This window comes from Citrus sinensis, chromosome 7, assembly GCF_022201045.2.
Source record: "Citrus sinensis cultivar Valencia sweet orange chromosome 7, DVS_A1.0, whole genome shotgun sequence".
Classification (NCBI taxonomy): domain Eukaryota; kingdom Viridiplantae; phylum Streptophyta; class Magnoliopsida; order Sapindales; family Rutaceae; genus Citrus; species Citrus sinensis.
Window position 1 is genome coordinate 13,791,309 of NC_068562.1, and position 26,450 is coordinate 13,817,758.

General features: G+C 33.4%; 3 protein-coding genes, 1 long non-coding RNA gene and 1 pseudogene across 4 annotated transcripts; 4 read left to right on the forward strand and 1 right to left on the reverse strand.

The window, feature by feature from the left end:
* Positions 1-913: 913 nt before the first annotated feature.
* Positions 914-3,852, reverse strand: LOC102629207 (uncharacterized). The gene is made up of 9 exons (XM_052431298.1): positions 3,714-3,852; positions 3,353-3,549; positions 2,726-2,907; positions 2,359-2,643; positions 2,198-2,259; positions 2,069-2,105; positions 1,894-1,965; positions 1,434-1,761; positions 914-1,315 (listed from the first exon to the last, which is right to left on the reverse strand). The coding sequence occupies exons 1-9, from the start codon at positions 3,850-3,852 to the stop codon at positions 932-934; spliced, it is 1,686 nt and encodes a 561-aa protein (XP_052287258.1). The 3' UTR covers positions 914-931.
* Positions 3,853-8,919: 5,067 nt separating this feature from the next.
* LOC107175390 (putative UPF0481 protein At3g02645) lies at positions 8,920-12,800 on the forward strand. Its single transcript, XM_052431299.1, has 2 exons — positions 8,920-10,351; positions 12,481-12,800. Exons 1-2 carry the CDS (start codon positions 8,920-8,922, stop codon positions 12,798-12,800), a joined length of 1,752 nt encoding a protein of 583 aa, XP_052287259.1.
* Positions 12,501-13,614, forward strand: LOC102629498 (putative UPF0481 protein At3g02645; annotated as a pseudogene).
* Positions 13,615-20,013: 6,399 nt separating this feature from the next.
* LOC102629785 (putative UPF0481 protein At3g02645) lies at positions 20,014-21,621 on the forward strand. The gene has a single exon (XM_052431300.1). It carries the CDS (start codon positions 20,014-20,016, stop codon positions 21,619-21,621), a length of 1,608 nt encoding a protein of 535 aa, XP_052287260.1.
* A 1,689-nt stretch (positions 21,622-23,310) lies between these two features.
* On the forward strand, positions 23,311-25,344 carry LOC112497153 (uncharacterized). Its single transcript, XR_008056737.1, has 3 exons — positions 23,311-23,533; positions 23,925-24,019; positions 25,099-25,344. It is a non-coding gene; the product is annotated as an uncharacterized LOC112497153 (long non-coding RNA).
* Positions 25,345-26,450: the final 1,106 nt, after the last annotated feature.

The window sequence follows — 26,450 nt, forward strand, 5'->3', positions numbered from 1 at the left end:
GGGGTAGCCATCTGGTGTATTATACACCGTGTATATGGGTGGGAAGGAATCAGTTGCTTTTTGAAGGTAAAGTTGTGAATGAGGAAAGCATGGTTCGGGATATCAGGGTACGAGCTGAGGAGATACTTCGTACTTTTGAGGCTTTTCAAAGTGATCGCGGGTTGAGAGTTCAAAACATGTTTGGTTGGTTGCCTCCTCGATGGCCGTATTATAAGTTAAACTCTGATGGTGCCAGGAAGGGATCCGGTTTGGCGGGTGTGGGGAGGTTGATTAGAGATGCTACTGGTAGATGGCATGGTGGTTTCTGCATGAATATTGGTATTTGCTTTGTAACAATTGCAGAGCTTTGGGGTTTGTACCAGGGACTGATATTGGCTTGGCAAATGGGTATAAGATTGTTGGTGGTGGAGATTGATAGCCTTTGTATTCCTCAGTTGCTAAACAGGAAAAGCCTTAATGCTACCTTGCCCCTTGTCAATGATATTCTTGGTCTTCTCTCCCGTGATTGGCAGGTGTTTGTCCACCCTGTTTATCGCGAAGCTAATTTCGCGGCAGATTTCATGGCTAGTCATGCCCTTACTCTCCCTCTTGGCCTTCACTATTTTACTACCCCTCCCCGGGCTTCAAGACCTGGCTTCGAAATGATGGATTCGGAACTGCATTCCCTCGTGTTTTTAAACCTTAGCTTTCGCTGAGGTTCTTTGTTTCAGCCAAAAAAAAAAAAAAAAAAGGACTAAAAATGAGTAAAGCTGAATTTACAAACACTATTATTCTTGGTTATCATGTAGTGCAAATTTTCCGGATAAAATATTTTATATTGTTTAATTAAATTAATAATGCATACTCGCAATTCACTTATGTTTAATAAATCTTGGACTTCCGAATCCTACCATGATAACAAGACAAAGGAAATTAAATTCAAATTCACTGCTTATTTTTCTTTTCCTGAAGGATCCTGAGGAGATGTCGTGTGCATTGACTGTCCGGTGTCTGTCTCATGCCGCCTTTTTCTTGCATAAAAAACCCAGAAGATGAAAATCAGAGAAAGCATAACTGCAGCTGAAACTATGACCAATCCAATGACTATCCATTTACTATATAGTCTCAAGTCTGGACAATAATGCTCAGTGATGCCTCCGAACGTTACTCGAACAAATGTGCAGTCTGCTACCTCAACAAGGGGCGGAACATGTCGATATAACGCGTAACTCACATTGACAATAGCCACCATCTGGTCATAGAAAGCCGGCGTCAATCTGCCTACGGTTGTGCAGACACCATTTTCTGAAACTTCGCAGATGTATTTCCCCCATTCCTGTGTAAAAAACAATGATATTTTAGTACTTTTCTATGGTTGCCTGTTCCGCAAGTAACATTTATTTCAAAAGCCACAAATATGTAAATGTGCTATGTGCTTGCTTTAGCTTAGCTACCTGGGCTGCATTGCTGAAGTTCACTTCACCATCAGGACAATTGCGGTCGGTCCTGTCAGAGTTGAATGGATTACAGAGGATTGGAACCAACGGACCGGATTGATTGTAGTAATTAGGCGGTCCAACTGTGGGTGGTATGTTCTTGTTAGCCACATTACTGATGAAAAAATTAACAACACCAACTAACTTTGAAGTAACATCTTTGCTTTGAGACAATGTTTCTTGGGCAGTAGCAGTATCCACACAGGGAAGAATATCATCCAAAGCTGTATGAGCCGTGGGGTTTTGAACCCATTGATCCATCGCAACACAGGTATCTGCCATCGCACTGGAAAAATGAAAGAGAGGTTTTCAAAGATTTGCAAACGCTGCAGCATTGTAACAAGATCCAAAAGCTTTAAGAAGAAAAAAGAAAAATGATTGTTTAAGTGAAATAATTTATGTTAAGCGGGGTACGTACTTGTGCATGAGAAGAAATATGCCACCTAATATAAATGTTAGAGTGACAAGGATCCACCCCAAAATCACTAATCTGCAATTACTCAATTTCGACTCGTTAGCATGTAACATGAAGGAGAGATGGATAAGAAAAAGAAAAAGATACCACTGCAAGAAATGTTAATGCAGCCACTCACATGTACCGAAGAAATTGCATTCTGTAAATTGACATTACTGCGAAAAGGGTAGAGATGACTGTCACTGTGACAGGAGAAAGCAATGACGGCTAGATAATTGGAAAGTACCGAGGGGATTAAATTACTTACAGAAGCCAATAAAAGCCGAGAGGAAGAGCATTACAACAGAGATAATGATTAGTGCTAGTCTTCTGCAAGGAGAATCAATAGATTTGGTGATCAATACAAGTCCTAACAGTAAGCCCTAAACAATACCTTTACAAGCTAGTAAAGTGGGAATTTTTACTCACACAGCATCTAAAGCTTTTTGAATTTTATCTGAATTATCATGAGTCTCCTTTTCAAGTGTGGTAGCAGAACCATTTATCTTCTTATCAACCCTGTCAATGTTATGCTGGACACTAGGAGGCAGGAATATTTGATCCACTCCGGTTGTCTTGGCTGCAGATAGACAGTTTGATACAGTCCTAAGTTCATTGACAGTAGCATCAGCCTGATTCACAACATATTTCAATGTGTTTTTTGTACTATTGTGGAACTTTTCTTGTCCAATAGACAGAACAATGCTTCCAACACTGAAACCATTAACAAAAAGAATTACAATGAGTTAACCAAATATCAGCATGAAACACACATCGAGGATAAGGGAGAATTTACATTGCGGCAATGGTGAAGAATATGAGAAGGATAAGAAAAAGTGCATAAGTTGTTTGAAAGAAGCCTAAACCGCGGCGCTGGCAGCAGCAATGATATAGACACTTGATCAGCAAGGATAGGCCAAATCCCAGAAACCAAATGGCAGCAATGAGAAACAGAGGAGCAGCAGTGAACCCAACAGACTGCATCAGAAAACAAAACCAATCCAGAAGAATGAATGAAAAATTTCCTAAAATCTAAAGTTTAGAACTAACTAGAAGTACACCATAAAATGTTCAAAATCCCATAAATGAGCAATGAATGAGGGGTCCATTTGTAACTATGTTTTTCAACTTACTGACAGATAAAGCTTTGGTAAAGTTATATCACCCATTTATTATATTTGACACCCAATTCTATTTTACTTGATAGCTAATATAGTTGTGAATTAAAGATCATAACACCTCAAATATCCTAAACGGCCTAAAAAATTATCGAATATGAATCTGTAAACCTTGATGCTTGATGATTATCGATAGAGAAAAACTTATACAAAAAATTTCACTGAGGATATTAAAAAAAAAAAAAAACAATTACAGCACATAACTAAAACCTTACAAATATAAATTAGGAAGTGACGAAACTCACAGAGAAATAATGCTTTTCACTGATATTCCATCCTCCTTTGTAATATTTAAAATGGTCAAGAGGGTCTTTCCTGTGAGTTCTGTTTGCAGCCAATATCAAGGAAGAATTATTCTCCAGAAGTTCAACATCATTTTCTTCTAGAAAAGACCTTCTCACCCTCCATGGGAGGTCACCATACTCACTTCCAGCGATTATTCCTACGCAGGATTAAAACATTAACTGTTAAGACTCCGGTGCAGGATGTGCAATATACAAAATGTGGATTTAAAGTCAGTTATTAACATTAATTAATGTTGTTTCAAGTTTACAAGCATGCAAACATCTGCACTGCAGAATGACTCGAAAAGAAATGTTAATGTACCTTGAAGTTGTAGAGATGGTGGGTTGTGAAACTGAAAAGCTCCATGAGATAGTGAAAAAAAGGACGTTGAAGAAATCAACAGTAGAGGTGACAGAAGATGAAGAAGAAAAGAAGCTCGTTTTGGTTTGATAAAGAACATTGTGTTCTTCGCTCGGTTTACTTCTTTTTCGTTTCTTTTGTCAAAAGCTATAGTTTCTGTCAAAAGATGAAGAAGCAAATGCATGCAATCTTTTTTTGTCTTTAGGTTTGTGGAGGTTTGTTATTTTTTTAAAAAAATATCTTAACTTCCCTGGAATTCATTAACAATATTCTTTAAAAATTTACTAAACGTTTGATCGGATCAATATTCAATTCAAATATATAACCTAATGCACTATGTATGCTCATCTTTTCGATATTTCATAGAGATTTGTCATTTTCTGCAGTTATGCCAATCATATTTTAAAATTGGGGATTAAGTAATTTTAACTTAGTTCTTCAAGAAAGATGAATAGAAATGTATAATTACTGGTTTTGCTGCCCTAATATTTATGCAAATCTTTCACCTAATATTATATTTAAAGACTGTTCAACTTATTCATTCATTACTTACCATATGTGTGTGCATATTATTATGATTGATTGAAGTATATATACCGTAAGGAGTGAATGGAAAAAGAAAAGTGGTTCAGAAGCTCCAAAAACTTTTCTTGTTTGAAAATCCTTATTTTGAATTGAAGGTGGGCAACTCCTCATTGCATTCTTGAAATAGTGTAATTGAGTATGCTCGTATACATTATGAGAGTAGTTTTTTCTTGCTCGTATACCAAGGTAGGTCCCACTCCAGGAATTGAGCTTCAAATTCGCATATGCTTTTGATGGCTTCGAGTCAGATTAATTGATTTATTATTATGTAAATATTTTTTTTAAAGACCTTTTCAAATTGAGGTCTTATAACTTTTGATCCACAATTGATTTGATTTTTCCTTTCTAATTCAGAACACATAACCAAGGTGTAACAGAACAACAGCTAGTTTGATTAAAAAAAAAAATCTATTATGACATATATTTTATTAGATAATATTTATATGCAAAGCGTAACCATGGAAATGGAGGATTATAAAGGGGATCCCAATTCCTCAACACCTAATTCCCCACCCTTTGGTGAGGAATTAGGAGATTCCCCGAATTGAGGGAACGGGGATTTGATGGCAATTCTCCCTCTATTCCTCTATGGAATGAGGATTCCAATCTATTATATTCCTCCCTCTATTCCACCCAATTACCAAACTTTTTGAATTATAATGACTACCTTTTCGTTTGGTCGGAATGACTACTAAGTCATCTTGACAGCAATATTGACAGCGATGACTGAGTCATCTTGCTAGAACAACACAAACTCATTTTACATGAGTTTCATATTTTTAGAGTATTGTTACTTATTCCGAAAAATACCTTTAACCGATGTGACATACACTATATTAAGAATATAATAGTGATTTAAAAATAATGTAAAATACACTCCACTTATGAATATCACATCAATGGAGAGAGTATTAGAATGATTAGCACTACCAAATTCACAATTTATGCTGATATAATTTTGTGCTGAATAATATACACAACAACGATCAATAGTTATGAGATGAAAATGAATAACTAACTAAATTTAAATGGCTTATTGTTAATAAATGTCGTGAGATACAGAATTTTAAAAAATTTAGTGCATTTCAAATAATCATGGGTCCAAATTTGTGCAAGAAAACATGTCTTTACATATCAATGCTATCAATGCTACTCTTCTCAAACCATTTGAAAAGCCACATTTGAAGTCAGGGTCTGATTCAGTGATAAGGAATACTATTATTAGGTCTCAAATCCTAAGTTCGAAATTCAATAATTGCATAAGTTAATAATATAAAAAAAAAAAAATAAAAGCCACACATTTCATTTAATTCTCTTGAAGGAAAATAAAACTTGTCTTCTTCTTTTCTCTAATTAATCCGACATGCAAGTTCTGTACTGTAATCCAAATACAACTTCGATGGGCGTCCGTGGATCATCAACATCTGCCATTCCCTCAAACAAGAGCTTCGAAATGCTACAGATTTTCGTGTCTGCATATTCAATATGCCTAAAACTTTGATGTCTACATATCATTACTGGTGTTCTGAGCTCTATGAGATCCAGAGATATGAGGTCAATGCGGCGAAAAGAGCTCAGAAACAACTTTATGGTGACCATACTTTTCAGTTTATTGTTGATCAAATAAAAGACCCGGAGCTGCACATTTGACATCCCCGGACAAGTCTTAAATTACTGAAAAGGATAGAAAGTATAATTAAAAGAGTAGTGAAACTCGTAAAGGAAAATTGAAAAGTCCACTGCCTTAATTATTTGCCAAGTTATTAGGTAAAAGTGTCCTAACGGAAAATATAATTTATGCGCAAAGCCTCTAATACTAAATGTTAATTAAACATGTGAAAAATTAATAATGGCAACAATGATGATGATGATAATGATGATGATGATGATAATGAAAACCATTATGTCTCTATCGATCACTTTCCACAACACTAGGAGAGAATTTGAGAACGTTAAACTGCAGAACTTCTACAAGCTACGCAACTTTTAGATAAGAAACCATAAAAAAAAAAAAACTCAGAATATGTATTGGGCACGTAGAAATGGAGAATAGCCGCCTTCAATAGCTGACATATATATACATGGCACGCTTTCCGTTAGATAAAGTATTTGGCTGGTAAGTGATTTTATACGACAAGAGTTATCCGAATTGTAGATTCTAACAAAATTAAAATAAAATATTCACAGAAGTTATGGAATTGGAAAGAAACTCTGAAGAATACTGCGCATGACACATTATTTAATTAGCCTTTGCCAGACAAAGAAAAACGTTGAAAACATCAATCGTATGTCTTAATGGCCGGTCTTGATACAATTGGAATAAGAGCGTGCAAGGAGATTTCCTCTTGTATCCATTTCGGATATCTTATAAATTTTAAATGCTGAAGAGAAGGAAGGCTGACATAATCAAAATTAAGGGGCTCGTTTTACCGTGTTAATTTTTTAACTGATTGAAATGGATTTGGTCTAAATTAATTTCTGTCAGTGTTTTGTCAATTTTTTTAATCTGAATATTATTATTCTTTTGAATTACGTAAGCATAGTTTTGTATTTCACTTTCTATATTCTGGTGGAGAAAAATAGAATTATGTTTTAGGACTTTTTGAATAATTTTGAAACGCATATGCTACGGATGTCTCCAACTTCTGAAAAGATATAATATTTGGGATATTATGTCAAACATTATAGAGTTTTAAAAATATCCGGAAGTTTGTCCAATCCTACGTAGCTTAAATAAAAACAATCGGACAATTTGATTCCTTTCTTTAGACCATTGACCATATCAACAGTTCACTCAGTAAATTATAAGTTTAAATCTAACAATCGAACTCGTGTTACATGTATTTCATATTAATCAAATTATTTATTACACTGTTGACGTGAAGGTCATGCATCGCGTGCATATTAATAAATAATTTTATTATAGCGTTGACGTGAATGCACTTTCTTTCTCTGGTGCACGCATCTTCTAAGAACTAAGATTATTTAGGATCAGAAAATTAAAGGGCTTGCGTGGAGAAGTTCCTTTCATCTCGATCTCTTGCCTCGTTAGACTAGAAGTTGGAAATAGTCTTTCTTAATTACCCGCATGTTTCCGAATTTTATATTAATCTTACAAAAACTAATTAAGGCCTATTAATTTGTTATTAAGATGCTTGTAACTTTCAAAATATAGTTGCTATAGAAAAAATATTGACCATGAATAAAAGTTGATAGTGTGAATAAATATAACTTTTAATAATAATTTTGACAGAAATAGTAAAAATATCTATAAGTGGCAAAAAAATATAGCTATTTATATTGCACCAGATATCCATTAAGTATCGTCAATAGAGATAAACACAGGGGCGAATCTCAGGAGAAAATTTAAGGGGGGCCAAACTTAATTGTACAGGGATCAGTGTGTAAATTATTCATATTTTATTCAAAAATCTCAAAATATTTTAAAACCCAGGGGGGGCCATGGCACCCTTTAGTCTTACATGGCGTCCGCCCGTGGATAAACATGTATATTTTACATTGGTTTCGGATTAAAGACTTGCGTTGGCATGGTTCGTATTGATTATGGATCAAGAAATCAATATTCGATATGGTTTTATGTTAACCCCATATTGAAAATCAATATCCATTAGTTTATTTACATGATAGACCAAGAAAAAACGAACAACAATCAAACTCGGAAATGTTCATAAGTAATAGCACTTGATTACTAACAAAACCACGTGCTGAGAACTTAGATATGGACAAAAAATGGTTATCAAATCTAATGGCCCAAATTAAACAAAGGGAATGAATGATGAAGATTCAAATTTGAAATAAATTTTCCTGTCTATCCCACATCTCTTGATCTGTAAATGAGATCCAATAAGATCCCTTCTTAATCAACCTTTCATCAACAAATAAGTAATTCTTAATCAACAAATACTAACTTGAGTGTTAGAGTGCCTTTTGCAATTACACATTCAAGCTCAATCTATTGAAACCTATATAAGAATCGCAAGATATATCTAGAATTTTCAAAGCAATCATGTATAATTCCCCAACCTTTCATCATTGAATTATCATGAATCAGATTAGTGGAATATTTTAAGAACTTTAATATTATAAGTTTTTCATCATATAAGTGTATGATCAAATAAACTTAAGCAATTAATATTTACCAAACACTTCTATAATATAACTTAAAAGATATAGTTGCCCAAACTCAATAACATATAGGCATTAAGACTAATAAAAATTTATTCATAAGAAAAGAGTTGAAGCTATGAAGCATCGTATGAAGCATCTTATCATATGGATAGCTTTTGACACTGACTTTTTCTTTACTTTAATAAACTCCAGCTCAAATGGATCTGAATTTCGCCTTTAACAATATTATTATAATAATTATATGTGTGTATATAAACACTGTCGTCGCCTGTCATGCCAATAGATTAAGCAATGCTCGCCCTAGGTACGCATAACTAGCTTCACCCAATTCCAACCATCCAATAATTATTATTATTATTACGACCAACTTAAACTTTCTTCACTCTAAGAAAACAAACTCTCTTGTCTCTTGTTCTCTCCAGTCAATCTACCAATGTCCTCTAATCCAAATGCAAATCCAAACTTTGATGAACATCGATGGATCATCAACATCCTTCGAACACTCGAAGAAGAACCTGAAACTGATACTGATTTTCCCGTTTGCATATTCAGTGTGCCCAAAACTTTGATGTCTAGCGACCCCGATTCTTACACTCCAAAAGAAGTTGCAATTGGCCCTTATCATTACTGGCGTCCTGAGCTCTATGAGATGGAGAGATACAAGCTCGCCGCGGCAAAAAGCGCTCAAAGACACTTCAACGGTGATCATAAGTTCCAGGACGTTGTTGATCAATTGAAAGAGCTTGAGTTACAGATTCGAGCTTGTTACCACAATTTCTTGAATTTCAGCAATGAGGCTCTAGCTTGGATGATGGCCATTGGTGCATCATTCTTGCTTGAGTTTCTTCAGATCTACGCAATCAAAGACGGCAAGTTGTCTAAAACTTACTCTTCACGATCGATGTCGCATCTGCTTGATTACGCGGGGACTAAAGCTGCTCATAACGCGATTCTTAGAGATATGGTGATGCTTGAGAATCAAATTCCCTTGTTCGTCCTGAGAAAAATGCTGGAATTTGAATACTCGTCATTGGAATCAGCTGATGAAATGTTGCAAGCCATGTTAATGGGATTCTGTGAAGAGCTTTCGCCTTTTAAACTGATGAAGGACATGCCGATGATCAATATCTCAGAGTCTGCACATTTGCTAGGTTATTTGTACGACATGGTTGTGCCAAAATCTGAACAAAAGGCCTCCGAGATAATTGAGGTTGTTGACGACGTAGGCGAAGCCAAGCAACCGCAAGAAAGATACTCCACTGACCTAGCTTACAGTAACAAGTTGTTCAGAGAGGTTTGGAAGCTGGTTTCAAAACTGACCATACGCCCAATCCGTCTTATAAAAAATCTGCTGCCCCTGCTTTCAATCTTAGCACGACAATTTCAATATCTTTTATTCCGAGAAGGAAATAAATCAGGTGATGATGGGAGCTCCTCCCACCCAAGCGAAAGTGACGTGAACAAGCCACCATTGGTGGAAGAAATCACAATCCCTTCAGTAACTGAGCTCTACAAATCCAATGTTACGTTTTCAGCCGTTGTAGGCAACATATCAACCGTCAGTTTCGACGCGGAAACAGCAACATTACACCTTCCCACCATCAGTTTAGACGTAAACTCCAACGTTGTATTGAGAAACTTAGTGGCATATGAAGCATCAAATGCATCTGGACCTTTGATTTTTACACGTTATACTGAGTTTATGAATGGGATTATTGACACTGAAGAGGATGCTAAGTTGCTAAGGGAAAAAGGGATTATTGTGAACAGACTGAAGAGTGATGCAGAGGTTGCTCATCTTTGGAATGGGATGAGTAGATCAATTAGATTGACGAAAGTGCCCCACATTGATAAAGTTATTGAAGGTGTTAACAAGCATTACAACAGCCAATGGAAAGTGAAGTTTGGGAAATATATGAAATATTATGTATTTGGTTCTTGGCAATTTCTTACATTAATAGCTACCATTATGCTTTTGTTTTTGATGACATTACAAGGTTTTTGCTCAGTCTATACTTGTCGCAAATTCGATACTGATTTCGTTTGATTCAAGTTATAATTTCGAAAGGTTATTTATTTATTTAATTTCTTTTAAATAGTGTGGGATTTTGCTGTAACTTGTTTGCGAATCAAAGGAAAAGTTTGTTTGTTTGCTTTCTTCTTCTCCGGGGAATGGGATTTGTAACGATGCCGGTAATGAAATGCATGCTTGATTGCTTGTTGATCGATATCCCATGTGGCCCTTTTATTTAAAGGATTTTTCCATGATCCTTCATGACTTTTTAATATAATTGATAATTCTACCATTGATTAATTTAGTAAATAAATAATTAGTTAATTAATACGCAATGAGTAACCTTTGAAATTCAGTTGATGAATTAGAATTAACTAGAGTAACTTATGAATTCAATGCCAAAGAGCACCGTCACTAGCTCAATTGATTGCTTCTTTTGCCCTATATTCCATTTGGACCGATCAATAGAGTAATGATCATATAAAGTTGAGATATAAAATTTATATGTTAATGATATAATATTTGATGTGTCATTTATTCATTAGTATTGTAAAATTATCTCCTAAATAATAAAACGAAGAGCGAAAGGATACTCGGGGCACCAAGACTCTTACTAGAGATCATTGATTAGTGTTAGGGACCCAAAATAAGTGAACACGCATATACCATCAAGGAATATTTCAAACTCGAGAGTCATCTTGCTATTAAAACACAAGCTCATTTTACACGTGTTTCATATTTTAGAGTATTATTAGCTATCCCAGAAGTGCTTTTAAACTGATGCGACATGCACCACATAAAGATTATATAATAGTGAATTAATAATAATGTAAAATTATACGCCACCTATGAGCATCATATTAATTGGGATAGTTTTGGAATGATTAGCATAAATGTAAATAAATTATTGATGTATCGATAAGTCCTCTTTTATAAACTTATGTGGAGCTTTTAATAAACTATGGTAGGCAAGATTGACATTTTTTTTTTAATTTTGAAAACTCTGTGTTAGTTTCAAGCCCATTAATAAAAGCCTTATTTCATTTAATTTTCTTCAAGGCAAAAAAAAAAAAAAAAGTCTTCGTCATTTCTCCAATTAATCCAACATGTCCTCTAATCCAAATCCAAACTTCGATCGATGAGCGTCAATGGATCATCAACATCGGCCATATCCTCAAAGCAGAGCTTGAAAATGATACAGATTTTCCTGCCTGCATATTCAATGTGCCCAAAACTTTGATGTCTACTGATCCTGCTTCTTATACACCACAAGAAGTTGCAATTGGCCCTTATCTTTTCTGGCGTCCTGAGCTCTAGGAGATGGAGAGATATAAGCTGGATGCGGCGAAAAGAGCTCAGAAACAACTCCACGGTGCATATTGTTGATCAATTGAAGGATCTTGCGCTGCAGATCCGATCTTGTTATCACAGTATTTGAATTTCAGTGATGAGACTTCTTACTCGAGTTTCTTCAGATTTATGCCATGAATGATGGTCAGTTCTGCGACTGCAACTTAACTTTAATATTATATTAGACTTTTATTGGCTTAAGATTTTGGGTCAAACGGTTTCTCTGACGTAATATTAAAGCTTAAATTTGATGTTCAAGTTCCTCGAGATGCATAAATTCTACTTTTAAAATCTATTTAAATTTATCGGCCTGTTTTCGAGTTTTTATCTCTCAGAAATGTCTTTCCAGGTTTTGTATATCTATTAAACCCATGTTTCACATGGAAGAGCATATCACGACAAATTAACTTATTTTTGTGTTTTAAATTTTTGCCCATTTATCTCTTAATAGCACTGCAATGTCTGAAACTCATGTTTAGGAGATGGTCTGTTTAAGACTTATCTTTAACATAATTATTAAACTCTTTACCTGTCAGCTTAAGTTTTTCAGAGTTTTTCAGTAATCATAGCCACATTTCTAGTTCAAGCAGTTCCTCTAACAATTTTTGTCACACTTGGTTGATTATGCAGACAGAAAAGCTGCTCATAACGTGATTCTTAGAGATTTAGGGATGCTTGAGAACCAAATTCCCTTATTTGTTTTAAGAAAAATGCTTGAAATTCAATGTTCATCCCTGAAGTCAGCAGATGACATGTTGATGTCAATGTTAAAAGGATTCTGTAAAGAGCTTTCACCTCTCAAAATGAAGGACCAGCCAATGATCAAAATTTCAGAGCGTGCCCATTTGCTAAACATTTTATACGACAGATTTGTGTCAAAAGCTGAACAAAAAATTGAGATAACTAAGGTTGACGACCAAGGCGAAGCCATGCACCCTGAAGAAATATAGTCGGACGACACAAAAAGGTTATTCAGTCAGCTTTGGAAGCTGCTTTTAACGCTAGATAAAGGCCCTATAAAAGTTATTAGAAAGCTTGTTGTATCAAAACCTATCAAACTGTTGTTCAAATTGCCCTGGAAAACGATTCAAAATGTAGTGTTCCCACAAGAGAATGTAGAAAAGAAATCAGATGATGAAAGCTCCCCCTTAAGCAAGCACATGAACAACCCATTATTCGTGGAGAAAATGACAATTCCTTCTGTCACTGAGCCTGCCAAATCCAATGTTCGTTTTTTACCCACTGTTGGCGACATCTCAACCGTCAGTTTCGATGCAAAGAAGGCCATATTACACCTTCCAACCATCAGTTTAGATGTTAATACAGAGGTGGTATTGAAAAACGTAGTAGCTTATGAGGCATCAAGCGCATCAGGGCCTTTGGCTTTGACTACTCGTTACACTGAGTTGATGAATGGGATCATTGATACCCAAGAGGATGCATGCCAAGATGCTTAGGGAAAAAGGGATTATAGTGATCAGATTAAAGATTGATGCTGAGGTTGCTAATCTGTGGAATGGGATGAATAAATCAATTAGAATGACAAAAGTGCCACACTTAGATAGAGTGATGGAAGATGTTAACAAGTATTACTACAACAGATGGAAGGTTAAGTTTGGGAAATATATGAAGCTTTATGTGTTTGGTTCGTGGAAGTTCCTTACATTATTAGCTGCCATTGTGCTCTTGCTTTTGACGACATTGCAAGCTTTTTGCTCAGACTATAACTGTCGTAAATTCAATCTTGGCTCAACCTCTGAATGACAAGCTTTGCACGGTGCCTTTGTTACAAGAATTATATCGTTCTTTTCTACTTCAATTATTGCATTCAAGGAAAAGTTCAAATTTTTTTATGTCCCCATTTACTGTGTGGAATTTAATTTGCTGTAAAATTGTAAATTGCGTGTGAAAGTAACAAAGTAAAATTTTAGTTTGCTTTATATTCCATTTGGAGCAAATAGAGTAATGATCCTATAATGTAGTGTTACAAAATTTGTATCTCAATGATGTGGCAATTAAGAAATTATCTGATTATTGGTGAATAAGGAGTGAATGGATACGGAGTGTGTGCAGTATAAGTGAACGTGCTTGTCAAATTTAAACAAGACACCATGTTTGATGAGTAAATGATCTTATAGTCCTCATAATTTGAGCTAATCATCTAGTTATCTATAACATATGCACTTTAATTTTCCTAATTAAGTGTATTATTTAATTTTGTCCCTTCGACATTAATTTTAAATTTTGCCGGACTTGTTATGAATTATTACGGTGAAGTTGATACTATTCGATTTTTCCGACATTACGGGTGATGGTTATTAAATATTACACATTTATTAAATATATCGTGTTTTGATTATTTTAAAATTATCACGACATTAAATTAAGACAAATGGAACACAATTAAAAGGTCATGTAGTTGGATTTTACTTTCATCACAGGTCTGGTGTTAACTTAATTTGTTATTCAGGTTTAAAAGAAAAAAAATGAAAAAAAGGAGCCGGTTCTATAAATTGGAGGGGGTGAGAGAGAGGAGAGAGGGAAGTTGACCTGCGAACCGAACGAGACTCGCAAACGTGACCCGGTTGGATTTCACGATCTCGGCCACCCTACCGGCCGATCCTACCAGCCGATCAAGGTATCGATCTGAAGCTTGGAAGCCGGCCGTCGTTTCCTCGCCATCCTCGTCGTCGAAAACTGACCAGAACGCCGGTGATTTAGCTCGAAAGAACTGCGGCTCAAGCCACCTCCGTCGCCGTCAATTTCGTCGAAGTTTGGACACACCACTGCTTGAGTTATACTCCTCACGTCACCAGCTTTCATTTTCCACCAACCCCGTCACCTGAAACCTCCGTTTTGGCCGTCAGCGACCGCTGGAAAGCTCAAGGATTTGGGAGCACGATCCGCCGCCATCACCGCGCGTGGGAGGTCACCGCCGGCACCATTGGACTCACCGAGGGCTTTGACCTTCCCATCGCTGTTGACTGAAGCCCCGTCACCGTTGACTGACGGGGGTAATTTGGTAATTTCACAAGACTTTGGGGGTGGATTTGTAATTTCTAAAAATAGTGGATAATTTGGTAATTTTAGATTAGGGCAGTGAGGTAATTTGGGATTTCGGTGGTAATTTGGTAATTTAAGTTGTTAAGGGCTGTTTGTTAATTTTTACTGTGAGGGTAATTTCGTAATTTCTGACATTGTAGTTATTTTTGTGATTTGAATTGAGGACAGTTTGGTAATTGAAGATTTTGAGGATAATTTGATAAATATTGTTGTCGGGAGCATTTTGGTAATTATGGCATGCAGGGGTATTTTGGTAATTTGATGTATATAAGAATAGTTTATTGTGGATAGATTTTCGTTTAGAGATTTATTGCGTAAAATTAGTTGTATTTCACATTTACGGAGCATGATTTTGTCTTTTCCTTGAATTAGGAGAATCCACGAACGAGAATCAACCCCTAGACGTTGACAATACTGAGTTCGAACATCGTCACTGTGAGTAGAATATACAAAATTTATTTTCATTATATATTCTGATTTTACGATACAGTACACCATGTTTTGATGAATAAGTATTTAATGTTCCGATTTAATGATTTTCTAGAAATGAATTTTATTCTATGTGCTGATATTTATCATTATTAAAAATGAGTTTGATTAATGATTTTTATTATCGTTTTTGAGTAAATGCATGGTAATAATTTTAAAGAGAATAAAGTGGATTTGAAGCATGTTACATGGAAATGAAATGAGATTTCAGATGTGATTATATGTTTATGAATATGTATAAAAAAATGTTATTTGCAAAATCATTGGACAATACCCTTCCCCTCCGGATACAGTGATACAAATGATATGAGATAAGAGGCCTTTAGGGTCTGTCTAAACACACATAGATGCTTTGGACTGTGTGTTTGGGCGTTTTTGCCTTTTGGGAGCTTATGCGTGCAGTATAATAATTATAGAGATACATATGTTGAGATACAGACAGATATTGAGATTACAGATGAGACAGATGATATAGATGAGATATGATGATACAGATAAGATATAGGCCTTTGGGACTCGTCTGAGTACGCATAGAGGCTTTAGGCTGTGTACTTGGACGCATTGTCCTTTGGGGATGAGATCATGCATTCATAGATATGATAAGATATATGAGATAGGCTCTTGGGGCCCGTCTAAGTACACATAGAGGCTTTGGGATGTGTACTTGGGCGAATTGTCCTTTGGGGATGAGATCATACATGCGCATATATGATGAGATATATGAGATGATATTTCCCCATCTATCGGTGTAGCTCTGGGGCATGATGGTACTTAGCTAGTACGTCATTTCTAGTCTGTTGAGGTTGTGAAATGAGATATATGAGATGATACTTACCTGTCTATCCGTGTAGCTCCGGGGTATGACGATACTTAGCTAGTATGTCATCACCTGTTCGTTGAAGTCCGGATATGAGATATGAGACATACGAGATGACATTATCCTATCTACTTGTTGTAGCTTCAGGGCATTATGGTTTCTTGATTGCCTGTCCGTTGATGTCTGGGTATGACGAGATTATTTCCCTAAGTACTTGTTTGGTGATAGATTTCAAAATTTAGTATTTTGAGATTACAGTGTATTATGATTTCCTTGATTTATACGTGGTATTATATATTTTGTTTATGTCAGTGTGTGTTTTATAATTAAAAAGTTAGTCATTGAAATGGTATAATTATGCAGATTTATGTAATATTGTTATTTCAGTGCATGATTTGAATTAAGTAAGTTCATTTGAGTTCTTATGATATTTTTGATGAAAGTGTTTAGAGAAAGATTAAATTATTTTAAATAAATTTATTTTTCAAAAAGTATTATCCCCTCACTGAACTTACTGAGTTTTATACTCACCCCGTGTTTATTATATTTTTCCTCCCACAGGAAATTTGCAGGTACATCAGTTGACCCAGCAACAATAGTTAGATTTAAAATTATAGCCACATGATGGTGTTAGAAATCATAGATATTTTATTGGAATATTTTAGATTGTATAATTTAGTACATATTTATGATTAAGAATACTTTACTGTATTTAACATTATAATGTTTGGGTGATATTTAGTATGTTTATTGAGAAAGTTGGTTGTGGAGATTGGTTGAATATTGAATTATTTTGGAAGTGTTAATTTTATAAATTACATGTTTGGGAATTTCTTAATTATATATGAGACTCTGTCGAAATTTTGGTAGAATTCTTAGATATTAAAATTATTATTAATTAGATTAGGTGAGATTAGATAGATTCATCCTATGGATTCGGGACGGGTCGTTTCATTATCCTTTTTATTCTCAACAAGTATCCAAAACACCTTTGTCATTAGTTTGGTAGTTGTTGGATCTGACTATCTAAGGGTAAAATAATATTTATGTACAGTAAATTCAAAGAAATTTGTCTTACAAACAGGTGAAAAGCATATGATAATTAAATAAATTTTAATAGAAACAAATCTATGATATAAATGTAACTTTTAGAAATAGAACTAAATGAATAATTAACCCAAAAATTATCAACCGTGCACCTAAAGTTTACCCCCTTATAAACAATTTTATAAAAGTTTATTTTTTTTATTTCACACCTAATATATGTTATTTTTATCAACTATCTACTGAAAAAAATTACCCTTATAAATGACAAAACAGAAGTAGGCACAAATTAAAGTGTGATCATTTTGTAATTGTACTATTGCAATACACAATGTAAATAATAAGTGTAAATTTATCCTTACATAATAAATTTTGATTCGATGACTAATAATTTCTTTTGACTGAAACTAAAAAGACTAAATGAGCATTTAACTCATGTTTGATACACAACAGGAGGGGAATTAGTTCCAAAAGTAAGCATTAATTCTAGTAGCTAATTTCTAACTTATTTAGAGAAATATATGCAGTACATTTTTTACTCTCATTAAATATAGATTAGGTTTCATTTCTTTTTTTATTTTTTCATTTTTTTTCTGACTTCTATCATTAACAGCACAATAAATTCGAGTTATTTATTTAAGAAAATTCTAGTGATTTCCATCATTATCAGAGAAAAATATATATATGTAGTACATTTGCGGCTCTTGGTAGATACCTACATTATAGATATATTATTTTTCATTTCCTTTTCATTCTTTTTCTGACTGCTATCATTAACAACAAAATAAATTCGAGTTAACTATTTTATTAAATTCTAGCGACTTCCACCATTAGTTCGTTTGTGACTGTTGTTAGATATAGATTATTGGGTCTCCGTAAGTTGCATTTAGTATAATTTACAACCACAAAAAGCGAGGCAAAATAAAACATTGGCCCTATATGACTTGCTTGCATGTTACTCATTTTTGCATTATTTTTAATTGTTGTAGGTTATAACAAATTACAAATATAACTTAGAAATTGCCTATTCTTTTATTTATATCATTAACAAAATAAATCAAGGTACCTAATGATATACTTATTCAATTGTAATAACTAATTTGTATATTAACTGATGTCACTAATTATTTATTGCTAAGGGTAGAAAAATTGATAATTTTATCATTCATTATTAACATATACTTGATTAATAGATAACATATAAGTTGCTACTTCAAAATTGGAATACAAATTAAATATTTCAACAAAGTAAGAATAACATTATTCAACTTATTATAACTTCAAATATACATAATTTTTCTATCTTTTTTTTTTTTTAAATACTAGACAAGATTTGACAAAACAGATCAAACCAATAAAAACAATTGGAGTGACAGATTGCTAAAACTCGTTTTATATGTATTGCACATTGGTCAACTTATTGATGTATCTCTTCTCTGCTATAGTATTAGGTTATGTTTGGTACGCAGGATTGGATTAGACTAATTATTAGGATTGGATTGGATTAAGCTATGTACTGTACTATTTTTGATACAAAATCGAATTGGACAATTTTAAATCATATTTAAATACCAAAAAATATTTATGAATATTTAAGAGTAATAATTAAAATTAATTTAAAGGTAATTAACAAGAGCACTAAATATGTAGTAAATTAGTTATTGGGTATTCATAATTATAGTAAACAAATATAAATTAATAAAACTATTTAATTATTTAATTAATTTTTATCAGATATTTTAGATATATTTTATTAGCAAAAAGTTAGCAAATAATGTATATATAAAATCAATTATTTACTTGTATTATTAATTTTCATGATTATTTTTAATCTTACATTGGTGATTATTAAATTCAATACAATCAATTATTGTAACAAATTATTAAATAGTTAATTTTATTACCATAACGATACCAATTTAGTTAGACTATAAAAAAAATAAAAAATAAATTCAAGTAAATCATGAATAAAATAATTAATTAAATTTTAGGTTACAAATTAAAAATAGTGTTATTTATGAAAGAAATATGAATAATTTTTTTTCTCTTATTCTAATCCCATCTAAACCCACTTATAAATTGGGATTGTTAATCCCATGATTTGAGGACTAAATTTAAATTTAGTCCTCCCTAATTCAATCCAAACAAAGTAGCCAAACATGGGATAAAATATTTAATCCCAAAGTTAATCTAATCCCATACTTAATCCTAACTCCCAAACATGCACCAAGTTTGACAAGCTCTTAAAATAAACTTTTAGAGAAAGCAGTAGAAAGCAATATTATTAATTAATAGAAAGCAACCACAAAATGCTGCATATTTGTTGAATGTATTTTTCCAAAAAAAAAAGGTCTATACATAGTATAGATCCTCATGACAGTTATAAATTACACACTCTATGAAGAAAATCTATACGACTGGAGAAGTATTCTCACATAAGTTTCCTGTCATGTGTGCCTCTCAATATGATCAATAGCGTTTTTTTCTTTAAACGAGAAAGATTTATATAGGAAAGTCATACCACATTAGCAGCATGCACATTTAGCACAATTTAGACGCATGTATATGTATTTGATTATAGCTTTATTTACTCTTTACGTTTGGAATAATGACAGTGTCTAGTTAACGTTTAATTACTTACGCCGCTCGTTAATAATCAAATAATAATAAGCAGCCATTTTTAGAATTTAAGAATTAAAAGTTGCTTAACAAAAAAAACTTGGCTTCTTTATCTCTCAAATTAATCAAACATGTCCTCCAATCCAATTCAAAACTTTGATGAACGTCAATGGATCATCAACATCCGTAGAACTCTTGAAGAAGATCAGCTTGAAAACGAAACTGAAATTCCTGTATGCATATTCAGTGTGCCCAAAACATTGATGTCAAGTGATCCTGTTTCATTATACACTCCACAAGAAGTTGCAATTGGCCCTTATCATCACTTGCGTCCGGAGCTCTATGAGATGGAGAGATACAAGCTAGCCGCAGCGAGAAGAGCACAAAGACAATTCTATGGCGAGCATAAGCTCCAGTGTGTTGTTGATCAATTGAAAGAGCTTGAGCCACAGATTCGAGCTTGTTATCACAAGTATTTGAAATTCAGTAGTGAGACTCTTGCTTGGATGATGACGATTGATGCATCATTCTTGCTTGAATTTCTTCAGATCTATGCCATGAAAGATGATAAGTTACCCGCTACTTCTTCCTCATTATCAATATCGCATTTGGTTGATTATGCAGGGATGAAAGCTGCCCATAATGCGATTCTTAGAGATATGTCGATGCTTGAGAATCAAATTCCCTTATTTGTGTTGAGAAAAATGCTTCAAGTTCAATATTCATCTTCGGAATCAACCGATTATTTGTTGCAGGCAATGTTAATAGGTTTTTGTGAAGGAGTTTCACCTTTTAAAATGAAAAAGAACAAGCCAATGATCCAAGCTTCAGAATCTGCCCATTTGCTAGATTATTTATACAACACAATTGTGCCAAAAGCAGAGCAACGGGCAGCAATAACTGGAATTGATGATCAAGAAATATATTCGGACGACTCTAAAAGGTTTTTCACTGAGCTTTGGAAGCTTCTTTCAAAGATGAATCTATCAAGACCTATCAAATTCTTGTTCAAATTGCCCTGCTTCATGCTTTCCAAGATTCCTGGATTTTCAATCTTGGCACAGCCGGTTGAAAATTTAATATTCCCACAAGACAACGAAGGAAATAAATCAGATGCTGAGAGATCCCCCTCAAACAAACACATGAACAAACCACCATTAGTGGAGGAAATCACAATCCCTTCAGTCACTGAGCTTGCCAAATCCAATGTTCGTTTTTTACCCACTGTTGGCGACATCTCAACCGTCAGTTTCGATGCAAAGAAGGCCATATTACACCTTCCAACCATCAGTTTAGATGTTAATACAGAGTTCGTCTTGAGAAACTTAGTGGCATATGAAGCATCAAATGCATCAGGGCCGCTGGTTTTAACTCGTTACTCTGAGCTGATGAATAGGATTATTGACACTGAAAAGGATGTGGAGTTGCTTAGAGAAAATGGCGTTGTTTTGAACAGATTGAGGAGTGATGCAGAGGTTGCCAAATTGTGGAATGGGATTAGCAAATCAATTAGATTGACGAAAGTGCCACACATTGATATAGTGATTGAAGACGTTAACAAATATTACAATAGCCGATGGAGGGTAAAGTGTTGGAAAAATAAGAAGCTTAATGTGTTTGGTTCTTGGCAATTTCTTACATTTATGGCTACTGTTATGCTCTTACTCTTGACGGCATTACAAGCTTTCTGCTCAATTTATGATTGTCGGAAACATCACCATGGCTCAAGCTATGACTAGAACATTCTCATTTCACATGTTCATGGTCCAATTATAATAGTGTCACATCACTCTAAGCTTTATATGTATACCCTAGTTTATTTTCTTTTCAAATACCATATGAACGGTCTTCGATTCAGTGCTGATTAAACTTTTATACTGATATTTTAAGCAAGTCATCATTGGTAGTTATTTTAAAAGAATATATAGTTATTTTTGCGACGGTAATGACCATTATTTTAGTGACTGAAAGAACCTTTGAAAAAGGCTGGCACAACCTTTCGATTGAGTCAGTTTCTATGTTGGCTGTGCACCTTTTACTTGCTCCTAAACTTCAACCCCTTGGATCTTACATAATCGTTGGTTGAATTGTCCTAGTCTTTTGTTCCAGATGAACTTCAAGGCAACTCACACATTCCAAGAAAATAATGTTGCTGCTTATTCTTTAGCAAACATTGGCCTCCAATATCCTTCATTTAATTGGTGCGAAACTCCTCCGACGGCTCTCTCATCATGCCGATGGGTTTCCAAACTATCAATTTTATTAAGTGTTGTATTACATGCTTTTCTTTTATCTCTGTGTAGGAAATTTTTTTACATCTCTAATCATATCTACTCTTTCTCTTATTACTAAATTTTTTTCTCGTGATGCTAAGGTTGCTCAAAAAAGAGAATATATATATATATATATATATATATAAAACTAAATTTTACTCATACACTGTTATAAATGCAGCTTGGCACAAAATTATAAAAGAATAATAACTAGATCTCAATTCCACAAGAATTAACAACTTGATTAATCTGATCGACATCGTGGTAGTGAATCCGTCAAGTTGACATGACAACACAGCTTCACGGGCTCTTGCATCGACTTACATTTCAGGCATGGTAGCTCAAGGAGCTCATATTGAACCAAGAATAAAAAGGTAATTCAAAGTTTTTAAAAGTATTTTAAGAAAAGGAGTAAAAAATATCTTTAATATTAGCTTTGTAAGTTGTAACACAATAATATTCATGTTGCTGGAGTTGTAATTGCTTCTTGTCTACTTCAAGTTGAGCCTTAAAGATTTTCAAAGGAGATCATATGATAAGCTCAAGATTCTTTTTTATTTTATTTATTTTATTTTTTGAGGAAACAACATTCTTATGTAATTCGAGTGGACACTACAACAAAAATCAGTTTTAGTAGCATATTATGTAGGAGCATTTTCTTACAAAATGCTATAAAACGTCACTTTTTGGTAACACATTCTAAAAAAATGCTACACAATTAAATATTTAAGTGATAACATTTTACTTTTTATAGCATTTTATATTCCATTAGTAGCATTTTTTTAAAAAAAATTTCATGCATTATATTGACTAATGTAGCTCTTTTAAAATGCTACGAGAAAAACACACGTTTGCAACACTTGAAAAATGCTACAAAAACGAAAAAAAATAAGTAAATAAATATGAGTAATGATACAGCCACAAACTCTTGTACAAACTTATTTTGTACAAACTGATGTGGCATGATAAGATTGGTTGAATTAAATATCACTTAGCCCACATGATTTGTTTTTATTAATTTATGTTTTCATTCAACCAATGAATTAATGCCACGTCAGTTTGTACAAAATAAGTTTGTACAAGAGTTTGTAGTTGTATCATTACTCAATAAATATACCGCCAATATTAGAAATGAGCGGGCACTCACTTTTCCCAAAATTTTCTATTATAGTGGGACAACCTTAAAGCCTATATCCCTTTCTTTTTCTATCTCTCTCTGGATTCGTCCCAAAATCCCCTCATTAATCAATCTCTTTTGTTTCCTTGATTTTACAGCTTAAATCTCTCAAGATCAAAAAGTTCTGACTGGTAATTCTTATTGTCTCAAGGCTTGTTACTATAGGATCTCCCCTCAAATCTTTCTCATTGATATTTACATGTAAGCTTTATTTTTTTTTTAATTTGCTTTAGAGATTTTAGGTTTTCAATTATGAATATAGGATTTGTCATGTTGATTCCATTTTTTATTTGGAGCAATTTCTTATATGTTGGGTTCATTTATTTTTCTTACATTTAGGAGTAATATATTAGAGGCTGAAATTTCTCATTTGTGCCTTAGCAATCCGAAATTGTGTATATCAATCACATAATAGGTTTTATCTTATAAATTTTGGGTATATGGACATCTATTAGAATTTAATCTGCATTCATGCTTTTAGTCTTGTTAGAATCTTTAAGTGATTCTCTTTAATCTACTCCATAAGCCAAGGTCTGGAAGGGGGAATCTGTCTATTTTTTTCTCATACAGTGATTTGTTTGCAACCTGCAAGGTAAAAGGATTGATCCTTAACAGCCAGAATTTTCTCAAAAATGCGACATTTATGGGTTGCATGGGCATCTTAAAGGAGGGAAAACTTCAGTTGAGGTAAATCTTTATGATTTCTCATTATTTGTGGACTTTCCTTTACTAATTCTAGTTTTGTTGCTTTGTTGGTTGTTCTGTTGATTCTGTTGTTTTGTCACGTCTCTTATACTTAAGCCCATGAATATCAATCCCTCCATTTGGTTAGAGTAATGGTCGTTGTTGCATTATTCCAACCAATTGATCCTTAAGTGAGATCCATAAGTGAAGACTTATCTCCGAATTTAGTCTCATGCTTGTGCTTTTCTTTTTACTTTGTTTGAATGAAGATTTAAATTAATCTAAATTCGTTTGCTCTTGGTAGTATCTGGGTTTTATTTGTTAAGCTATAAAACTTGAATTTGACTTATTAAATTGGTCTTTGGACACAAACAAATTTATTAACTAGCCCACATTAATTGGTTCTTTAGATTTTGCCCATTCATAGGGACTACACGCTGAGAGTTGTCAAAAGCCTCTCAAAATTCATGATAGCCTCATGTTTTATTTATATTATTAGTAGCATCAATACATAATTCTTTTAGATTAAACTGAATGCACTGCTAGTATTGATACTCTAAAAAAAAAAAAAAATTGGCTGCAGAAGGCAATATTTAATTGATACAAAGGCAGGACTAAGTTATCATAATTGCTCGTTGCATTTGTGTAGTTTAGAATATGAATGAAATGTTGTTCTTAAATTTATGTCTAACATAGGTACAAAATGAGTAGAAGATTAGTTGGGTAGATGTAATGTGACGAAAAATAAAATGGCTTCCACATGAATTAAAGAATATAGTTCTAGAATTTCTTTATTAATGTTCTAGTTGATTTATTGCAACACTTGATTTTCATTTCCTACTCACTATTGCTACTTTTATCCTTTTCTTTTCCACAATGCTATATACTTATTATATCCTTAATGGCCTAGCATTTATGGATGATATTGAATGGTTTGGATGAATGTAAGCGTGAATTGAAGTTGAGTACACTTTAATTTTTGTAATTTACTTATATGGGAAAATTTTGTTAAGAAGGCATTATTTTGTTTCTTTTTTATTAGCAGAATAAAATTCTTATTTGTTTTCAAATTCATAATACAGGTGATCAAGGATATTGTGCAAAAATGTATTGAAGAATGAGGACAAATTGAAGATAATATATAGTTCTTTTTTAAAGATCACTAGAAAGTATAGAAGTATGACACTTGCATACTTATTTTTTATAAATGTTTTATAGTTGAATGTTTATTATATGATTATGGATCTTTAAATATTTTTATTTTGTCAATGAATGATATATAATTTCTTTTTTATCAATGGAATGACTAAAATGATATTTTGAGTTAATGAATTGGATGAAAAGCATTGTAATGCTATAATAGCATGATATAAATATTTTTGTAGTATTTAAAATGCTTTTGTAGCATTTTCTAGAAGTTATGTTAGACATTTGCAAGGGAACTATATATGATTTGATAGCGTTTGCTAAACGCTATCATCTTGAAGAATGCTAATATTCACCTAAAGCACAAAAAGCTAATTGCATTGCAATAATTCAATGTTATGTATCATAATTTGTGGCCCTTACAAAATGCTGTGTAACATTTTAGTTACATCAGTTAACTTAGCATTGTTCAAAATGCTACCATTCACTTTTGGTAGCATTTTCCAGATGCTATCAGATATTGTTTTTTGTTGTAGTGGGAATTATGGAATCCTCTAAAGAGCTTAGTTGGAAAACAACCAAACTTATTCGCTAGAGCACATTTCATCGAGATACTACCAATTTATCCACACCGTTGATCTATAAAAATTTTATCATGTATATATGCATCTGCATTTCTGTTTCATTTAATAAAATATATGTCGCATACTGTGTATATGTATTTGATTGACATGCATCTCTTTTATTTATTTTGTATTTAAAGTTTAGTTCTATTAGGACTGACTTAACACATGGCGTGAATGTGATGTAAGTTGTGACAATAACTCTCTTCATATTGTGTCTTCAATAAACACACCAAATTAGACCAATTCAAGTTTTTCAACTTATTAATTGATGAATTGCGTTTACACGTTGCAATCAATCATCGTTCATCATTGGTTTTTACGAAAAGAGAAAAGGAAAATCAAACAAGTTGCGTAATTTAACAAATAGATCGGAGTAATTATGCTAAAATAAGATTTGGAATCAAATACTCTTAAAAGACGTGATCTTATCTGTCCATGGTTCCATGCTTTTCATTCTTTAAGCACTAAGCTTAAAAATAGAATATTCAGTTGCAATTAGGGCCGGGAAAATCGGGTTTGGTGATTGGTCGGGTTGGACAAACACTCATCCGAATTCAACTCGAATTTACAACCCAATCCGATCCGAATTATATTCGAATTAGATCGGATCAGGTTGTAAATTCAGGTTGAATTCGGTTCGGATCAGGTTTGGTTAACAATTG

Bases quoted from the DNA above. Each gene is read 5' to 3' on its own strand.
- LOC102629207 (XM_052431298.1), bottom strand. From the start codon at position 3,852: ATGTTCTTTATCAAACCAAAACGAGCTTCTTTTCTTCTTCATCTTCTG. The intron at 2,908-3,352 runs GTGAGTTTCGTC...TTTCTGATGCAG, and splicing joins GTGAAAAGCATTATTTCTCT to TCTGTTGGGTTCACTGCTGC. The intron at 2,260-2,358 runs GTGAGTAAAAAT...TTCTCCTTGCAG, and splicing joins CAAAAAGCTTTAGATGCTGT to AAGACTAGCACTAATCATTA.
- LOC107175390 (XM_052431299.1), top strand. From the start codon at position 8,920: ATGTCCTCTAATCCAAATGCAAATCCAAACTTTGATGAACATCGATGG. The intron at 10,352-12,480 runs GTGTTAACAAGC...TTGATTATGCAG, and splicing joins CATTGATAAAGTTATTGAAG to ACAGAAAAGCTGCTCATAAC.
- LOC102629785 (XM_052431300.1), top strand. From the start codon at position 20,014: ATGTCCTCCAATCCAATTCAAAACTTTGATGAACGTCAATGGATCATC.